The 8,836-nt window shown below is 34.2% G+C and overlaps 1 protein-coding gene across 1 annotated transcript in view; it reads right to left on the bottom strand.

Moving 5' to 3' along the window:
- LOC111086625 overlaps nt 1-8,836 on the bottom strand; it is a gene marked incomplete at its 3' end in the record, with an annotated part of 194,584 nt that overhangs the window by 12,762 nt on the left and 172,986 nt on the right. The window contains exons 9-11 of the mRNA XM_022390234.1: nt 8,232-8,351; nt 3,718-4,548; nt 1,196-1,327 (exon numbers count right to left, since the gene is read on the bottom strand). Of these exons, the coding sequence (XP_022245942.1) occupies nt 1,196-1,327; nt 3,718-4,548; nt 8,232-8,351 (1,083 nt within the window). The remainder of the gene's footprint in view (nt 1-1,195; nt 1,328-3,717; nt 4,549-8,231; nt 8,352-8,836) is intronic.

Genomic DNA, 8,836 nt, shown 5'->3' with positions numbered 1-8,836 from the left:
AATTTAGTTGTAATAGGTACACGTCTACGTATAGGTACGAATAAAGTACCTTCTTTCTTTATTAGTTATAAACTACTATATTTTTTATTCTACTATACTTATATATATATATATATATATATATATATATATATATATATTATTGAATATGTTGAAGTTCAAAACTCTCTACATGTTTATGTCTACTAACCAAAAAGCATAAAAAACAACAACATGTATTTGAAGAAGAAGGGTGGAAATTTAAATCCTATCCAAAAGAACATCGTGAATTACGTCTCATTAACAGCTACACTACGTTAAACCTTTATTTCAAATATGCTGTTGAACCAACAATCAGGCTGTACTATTTTTTTCAAATAAATTGCTTACTCAATACTCAGGCTATACTAACCCTTTCCGAATACGTTGTTGAATCAACAGTCAAGCCATGCAAACCTTTTTAAAAATATATTATTGAATCAGTAGTCAGGACATGTTAAATTTGTTTGTAATATGTTGGTGAGTCAACACCTAGGTTATGGTACACTTTTTTAATATGTTGTTGAGTCAACAGTTAGGCTATTCTAAATATTTTATTGAATGTATTATCAACTATGCTAAGAACTTTCTTTAAATATGTTGTCAAATTAATAATAAGGCAACTGAAACAGCAATCAGAATATGTCAAACTTGTTTATAATATGTTGTTGAGTTAACAGTCAGATTAAGCTGAACATTCTTGAATACACTGTTGAATGAACAATCAGAATATGCTAAACTTTCCTTGAATATTTTGTCAAGTTAACAACCGAGATATATTATGCTGCGCTTGAATGAGGTGTAGGGTTAACAATCAGGCTGTTAAGCTATGATGGAATTGTTTTTGGGTTAACAATCAGGCTGTTAAGCTATGTTTGAATATGTTTCGAGTTGAAATTCAATATACTTTAAATTGCATTTGAATATGCTATAAAATTAAAAATCAGAGTATGTTAAAGTGCGTTTTAATATATTGTCAAATTACCAAATATTATTTAAATAAGATTTTAAGATAACGGTTAAGCTTTATTAAGTTCAAAAGTTGTATACTTTACATCACTGAAAGTTAGAAAAACAATAGCACTGTAAAATTTAAAGTAATTTCACAAAATTCTATTCAAACGACACATGAAATTTAATAAAATAATTAATCGTATAAAGAAAATTTTAAAATTACCTTCTATGAGTAGTGTATTTTCCAGAAATGTGACCAACTCCTTGACACCCTGGTGTTGGGCATTGAATTAGTTCTTTTCCTTCACGCCTTCGGGGTGGCACCGTTTTTGCTATTTTGTGTGGTGGAGGTCCACTTTTGGAATAGAAAAGAAAAAACGTAATACTACTTCGTTTACATATCACTATTTTATAAGTATTATACACTCACACAGTAACTAAATAGACACCCACTACAGAAAGAATACAACTTTATTAAATACATAATCATGAAACAAAAGATGAAATATTACCGTTAGCAATTAATGGATCTGCCTGTGCAGTATTTAAGGCTGAAACAATGTTGTGCATCCTGCTTAGAAGAATTGAAATGCTGACCTGTGAGACTGCACATCACTCCTGACAAAGAACTGGGATGAAGGTATCCCTAAATTTTTGTTGCCTGGGTCAATGACTGACCACAAATTCTCGAGAGCATTCACATCCATTGGTTGACCCAACCGTTGTTAGGCTTCCCACATCATAACAGAAATACCACCATATTATGTCATTGCTGTCAATTGGTTCAACGAAAGTTCTTGGGAGGATAGTCGCTAAGCCTAGGTACGTCCACGCACTGAGAATTTTGCAAATTTGGACTTGTTCGTAAAACAGTAAGTGTCTCAAAAGGCATGAAGGTGTGATAGCATTTGTGATGCCCAACCGCTGTCGAAGTAAGATATTGGTTGAATTAGTGAATGGCTTCTGTCTGGCTACTCTGTCATTGTGGTCCATGTATGAAATATTAGTTTTTTCTATTGATTCATAAGTGTTTTTTTTTTCTCAGTAATACAAACATTCCAGATATCGAGATACTGAATATAGAAAGTTTTAATTTATTTTTGCTATTGTTACGTCGCTCTTTCATCAAATGATATTAAATCAAATCTGACATTTCATCGCTAAAATCTGGGATTCGATCCCTATGATGGACAAAGCGAAGGTAAATCATTATGTAGATTTGCGCTATAACAAAACAAACAAATCGAAGGCCAAACTTTCAAAAAAAAACATTCAATTTTAATTTCAATGCTACTACGTTGAGAAATAACGTGTACTACTGAAAAAAACCTAGGGTAGTTACTATATAATTACTGCTTAACACCCACATCAAAAATATTTAAAAAATGCTATGTGAAAAAAACTGTATTGCCACATGAATTACAACATGAAATTATAAGAGATAAAAGCCAAGCGCCCCCTAGTGGCACAGCGCTATGTCTGCGGACTTACAACGCTAGTAACCGGGTTTCGTTACCCGTGGTGGGCAGAGCACAGATAGCCCATTGTGTAGCCTTGTGCTTAACATCAAACCGCAGAGCTAAGCAGTTTGTTATTATATAAGAAATGCTGTAGATTTTAAGGGCTCCAATGAAGATATATAATTTTCCATGTTAAAAGATTATGGATTTAAAAATTATATTTATGTGTTAGTATAACGAATTTGTGGTGAAACATACTTGAATTGACAGAACCAATATAAATTTCATGCATAAAATCAGTAAAATAGTATGCTGGATTCATGATGACCGGTTAGGCGTAGCCTAGTTGTTAGTGTGCCGGAATGTGAATCAGATGGTTAGTGGCTCTCATCCCGTTGAAGCAAAATAGCATAAAAAATGACGGTGAAAGCTCTTAAAGGAAATAAATGGCTTTGATAAGGAAACTGAAATAAATAAAATTGTTTCACTTCAATAAACTCTGAGTTTTTCCATCATAAATGTTTAACTCAGTTATACCATCAAATTTTTACTGTTATCACATTCAACTATTTCAAGTAAGGTTAAATTCTCATAGTTGTTTTTTTAATTAGGTAATTTCTTAGGTGTAGGAAGCTGAACATTAATGTAAATATGCGAAAGCGTTTATGAAAATAATTAATTAGACAATAGCTACAAATTTTAGCAGTTTTGTATTAAGTTTTATTCCTGCTTTGATTATTTTAAGATTTTAAAAATATACGTATATATGCCAACATTTTGATCACCATATTTGTTTGTTTGTTTTTGAATTTCGCGCAAAGCTACACGAGGGCTATCTGCGCTAGCCGTCCCTAATTTAGCAGTGTAAGACTAGAGGGAAGGCAGCTAGTCATCACTAACTCTTGGGCTACTCTTTTGCCAACGAATAGTGGGATTGAACGTCAAATTATAACGCCCCCACGGCTGAAAGGGCGAGCATGTTTCGTGTGACGGGGATTCGAACCCGCGACCCTCAGATTGCGAGTCGAGCGCCCTAACCACCTGGCCATGCCGGGCCCTTGATCATCATAATCAAATTTTATTCATCGACAAGTCATCCGTAGTTTATATCTCGCAAAAACTTTAACAAACCCATATAATTGTATTTAATAACAGACTTTTTTTTTCGTATTTATGAACCAAATTGTGTGTGTGTGTTTTTTTAAACGTAACGGAAATGCTATTATGAAATGTTCAATAAACAACGTACTTTTTTTCTAACAAAAATATCTGAGTTTGTACTTACAGTTTATGATCTAACAAATAAGGTTCGAGAGCTCTCTGGCGATCCTTATGTTGATTATTTCCACATATAGAACGTTCAGTTGAAGGATTAGGTGAAGTTGGAAGCGATCTTGATGAGGTTCCAGCAGGATTCGAGTACAAAGTTCCACTAGAAAGCGTATCGAATCTACTAGCGGGAGATGTTGGTAGAGAACGAGCAGAGAAAGCAACAGGAGATGATGAATAAAAACTGGAAAGGGATGGCGAGTTGTAGTGTGACTGGTTGGTTGGATGCATCGATAAGGCTTCTGGGGATATCAAGGGAGCAGAGTTCCATGTTTCCATAGTTACATCAGACGTTGGTCCATCGTAAGAGCTGAGATAATTTGGAAGCCTACTGGGAATGTTTCTGCAGTCATCCAAGACGTCTCCGGTCCTGACGCGTTCAGGAGTACCAGTAGTGAAAGTGTATTTTGAGGCCAAGCCCTCACAGGACATAGACAGTTGGTTCTCACTGGAGCACTGTGTCTCCCTAACATTATTTGACATGTATGAGAAACGTGAATACTCGGTTATAGCAGAAGGGCTTTTGGAAAGGGATAGTGGGGAATAGTTTTCAGAAGCTGAGCAAGGTGTAGACATCACTGATAAGTTATTTGAGTGGCAGTGGTTGGCTGAAGAGAACGTCTGGGAGGATGGTGGGTTTGAAAGAGAGAGACCTGTCGTCATGACATTTGGTTCAGCATCCGTTCTTCTGCTGAAATCTACAGGCTCTGTTTGTTCAGGAGCTTGTTGATAACAAGGGCGTGAGAAATTGTTTGCAAACGATGTCCTCCTAGAAGTCTGAGCAGAACTGTGGAGAATGAAAATTGGGTTATAAGTATTTGTACGTTAATTTAAAATACGTCAGTAAGAGGTGTAATACAAACTGATGGTTGGTTCAGTGACAATTACTGACCTTTCTATATTATAACGTCGAGAGGGTAGCTTAAGTATGAAGAAAATGGGCATAACTCTATACGAGGATGAATGCTCATATTGTGAGTTTCATAATACTCACGTTTTCGGATTGTCTATGTACCGTTTACTACAGTAAAGTCCACATTACAATATTTTGAGTAGTTTTATGTTTTTGTCTATTATAGTACTTGTTGTAAAAAACTGGACAAATATAATTTTTGGGTGAAATTATTAATTTTCTATATGAAATACAAAAGTAATTACAGCAGAAATTAGTTGGATTGATTGCAATGTTGACTGTGTTTTCATATTTCAATGTGATTCATATGTTATTAGCAACATTATGGACCCACAGGCAATTTGGTGGATAAATAGTTTTAAAAACATTCAAGAAAGCCAATGTATTGACCTCACAGCTACTTCTAGAGTCAATTAATGGACGGTCTAAGGAGGGGACTTTTAATGTTTTCCATGGTAACCAAACAACTCGCACAGACAGCAACAGGTGCCCAAGCCAACTTGAAACAATGCCAACACCCGCAAAGTTAAGGCTGTGGCTTCTAAGGAGAACATTCAGACCCAAAATCCATTGCAATGAAAAGGAGCACATCTCCTGGTAACATTAAATGAACTAATAAACAAGGAATTAAATTTTCAAAAAAAGCTCCTAGACCAAAGGTTTACTAGCTTCAAGTGATACCTCGAATTAATATCTCTTATCATGAGAAAGATGGCGGAGAAAAATTCGAATCATAGCAATCCCATTTAGCCATATACTTATCAAATTTTTTGGTTCAATTCCAATCAATTTTGATTCTTACATAATCTTAGAAGCCGACGTTCGAGTACTATGAAGGGTCTAAGATTTAAGATTAATTTCGCCATCTTCCGCAGAATCTTGTTAAAATGCAAACTGTGGTATCGAACAACATAATCGTAAGCAATCAGATTCAACAAAAAAAAAAAATGGAGGATGGAGAAAGTATTTCCAAGGGCAGCACAAAACGTTGTTTTTACAAAGTGCAACTAACCCTCGGATGACGATAGTTCGCAAAAATAACTGAACATGGATTATCGGCACCCATCCAAAATTTAGAACTGATAGGCAAGATGGTAGGTAATTAGTCAACAACATTGCCCACTGTCAACTTCTGAGCTATTCTAATCGAATAATGGAACTTAACCGTCGCTTTTATAAAGCACCCACGTCTCAAATATGCTGAACGCGTTTTTGCGGGACCTTAACTATGGACTCTCAGATTCACAGTACAGCACGCTAACCACTAGCCCAAGCCTGGCCAACTCTTGAGGGATACAAAAGTTTCAAAAATTTAATGATGAAGGTCATGCTAAGAAGTAGATAAATAAGTTAAAAACACTTTATTTGATGAGAATCCTTTAAAGAAATATAAGGTAAAAGAAGCTTTATATGAAAAGACTTCCTTATCAAAATAAACACAGAGTTAAAAATATAATTTATGTGATGAGGGTTCCATATAGAAATAGAAACAAAGTTAAGAATAGATTTTATGTGATAAGGGTTCCTTATAGAAGCAAACAGAGAATTAAAAATAGATCTTATATGATGGGGGTTCCTTATAGAAATACAAATAGTTTAAAAACTTTATACGATGGGGATTATTCTGGGAAATTGAAAATTAGGGTTAGAGAAACCGTATTTTACGAATGTTCCTTAGACGAATAAAATCAGAAGTTAAAATATAATATTTATATGACGAGAATTTTTAGTTCAAGAGAAAAGAAACAAAAGGAGGCTTTATATAATGACGAAGTTGCGTAGCAGGTAGAAACAGGGATTGCAAAAAAAAAAGGTTCGAGAAGTGTAACGACAAAATTGAACCTCCCCCTAAAAAACAATCAAGATATAGTAAAATTTAATTACATTTTAAAATGCCTAGACTTTAATAGACATTTTTTTATCGGATAATATATATACATGTGTATCAAGTATATTATGGAAGCTCTTTCGATATTTTGTTGCCCTAGGCAAGATTTTAACGTTTCACCCGCGGAACCCCTGCACCATTATCATCAGTATATGTGTGTATAAAATTACACAATCAACCTTTTTCTTTATCATGCTTATCTGTCCTTACTTTGAATTGTTTCGATATAGAATACTTTGATTTTCTTTTGCTTTCTTTTTTTTTCTTTTGGCTGCAAATATTTGAAATAAGTCTTTAAAATATAATTTTTTGAATTTAGTTGAAACTTGTTTTGTATTTAAGTTGATTATTTAAGTGTCTATAAACACAGTTTCCAGGTCAGTAATAGAGGACAAAGGCTGTAGAGCTAACGCAGAGCTTTGTTTATATTTAAATTAAATTTATATAAGTACCTTTATTGATTTTGTTGCCCTTGGCAGTTTCCCACAGCGCATACTTGCTAAAGACGGGACCGTAGACTGTTACAAATAAGGGTTTCGCTGTTCAAATGAGTGAACTTGCCAAGTCTGTATATTATTAAAAATAAGGGTTTCATTGTTCACGTGAGCGAACTTGCCAGTCTGTATATTGTTACAAATAAAGGTTTCATTGTTCAAGTGAGCGAAGTGACATGTTATATTTCGCTCTCACACGAGAAGCTTAGGCCGAATGGTCTGTTTTATACAACAACAACAAACAAACGGACACAAATTGTATGAAACATAGACATTACTAAAATTAAAAATAAAGTACATCGAATAATTTAAATAATGGTTAATGTCAATTCTAATGAATAGATCGAAAAGAAAATCAATCGTAACTCCGCCTTCGATAGGGCCTGACACAAGACTTTGTATTTTATAGTTAGTTTTACCAGGAATTAAAAATCAATCCCTTTAAATTTCAAAATCATGCTTCTCCTACAGCTGAAAATATGATTTGATTTTATCAGATTTTATTTCACTAAATCTTTCATTTCTAATAAACCTCACAGTCAATCAAATCAACAAATAACGTTTATGGCAGAGTGTGAATTTCAAAGAAATTTCAGCCATAAAATAACACCGAGGATAATTTACAGGGTAGAATTTTCCTTCTGGGGTTATTAATGTAAGATATCTTCCCAAACTCTATTTTACTGTTCTTTTTTTATTTAAGCACAAACTTACCCACTGGACTATTTGTGCTGTACCCACCACGGATATTGAAACTCAATATTTAGCGTTATAAGCCCTCAGACTTAGGACTGAGTCACTGGAGGGGAAGGCAACTCCATCTAAGCTGGAGATATTCATTTTAATTAGATCTATTTTCGTGAAAGTTGGTGTAGGTGTTTAATATTTTACGGTCCACCAGTAAATTTTAGAACTCAGAGAAACACCTTAGAAGTTAATGGAAATAGAAATAATTCGTTTTTCTAAGTCATCTAGCTAATTTTATTGTTAATTAGCATAACCAGCTTAAGCTTTAACTTGCGTTGCGACTATCCTTTCATTGTAATGTAACTGTTTAATCCGTTTGTGTTTATTATTATATTTTGATATTATTTTTTTTTCTTTTGAGTGGCAGGGGTACTGGTAATTCATCAAGTTGTGCAAATACTGCCATGGACTGATAAACTTCAAGTTACCTTTGTAAGTCCAGTTGGTGAAGACTTTGAGAACTCTGTGAGAGGTTCATTGCGGGGATAGGATCTCGGACTGACAGGTTGATTGCTCTTTGCACAATCTGCTCAAATTGACACGGAGATCTATACAAAAACCAAAACAAAAACAGGTAGATAACATTTGAAGGTATATTTATTTCCTAAAAAAGCAAAAATAAACATCTGAATATTGTTAATTTCTGAATTTCTCAACACATGTGTTATTTATAAATATTAAAACTTTCATCAAGAAAAGCATCTGATTGTGCACCTGGGAAAAACGTTTTTAAATTACTAAAATAATAAAATAAAAAAAGCAGATAGTAACTCCAGATGAGGTCAATGTAAAAAAGGAAATTGCTTTATATGTTATTAATTACAATGTCATTACTGATGTAATCCAGGGAAATGTCATTAGCTTCCATGATTCTTCACATGCCACTCAGTCGTCTTGAAAATAGGTTTGTTTGTTTGTTTTTGAATTTCGTGCAAAGCTACACGAGGGCTATCTGCGCTAGCCGTCCCTAATTTAGCAGTGTAAGACTAGAGGGAAGGCAGCTAATTATCACCACCCACCGCCAACTCTTGGG

The sequence above is a fragment of the Limulus polyphemus genome, unplaced genomic scaffold, assembly GCF_000517525.1.
Source record: "Limulus polyphemus unplaced genomic scaffold, Limulus_polyphemus-2.1.2 Scaffold1263, whole genome shotgun sequence".
Taxonomy (NCBI): Eukaryota; Metazoa; Arthropoda; class Merostomata; order Xiphosura; family Limulidae; genus Limulus; species Limulus polyphemus.
This window is presented reverse-complemented; position numbering and strand designations above follow the sequence as displayed.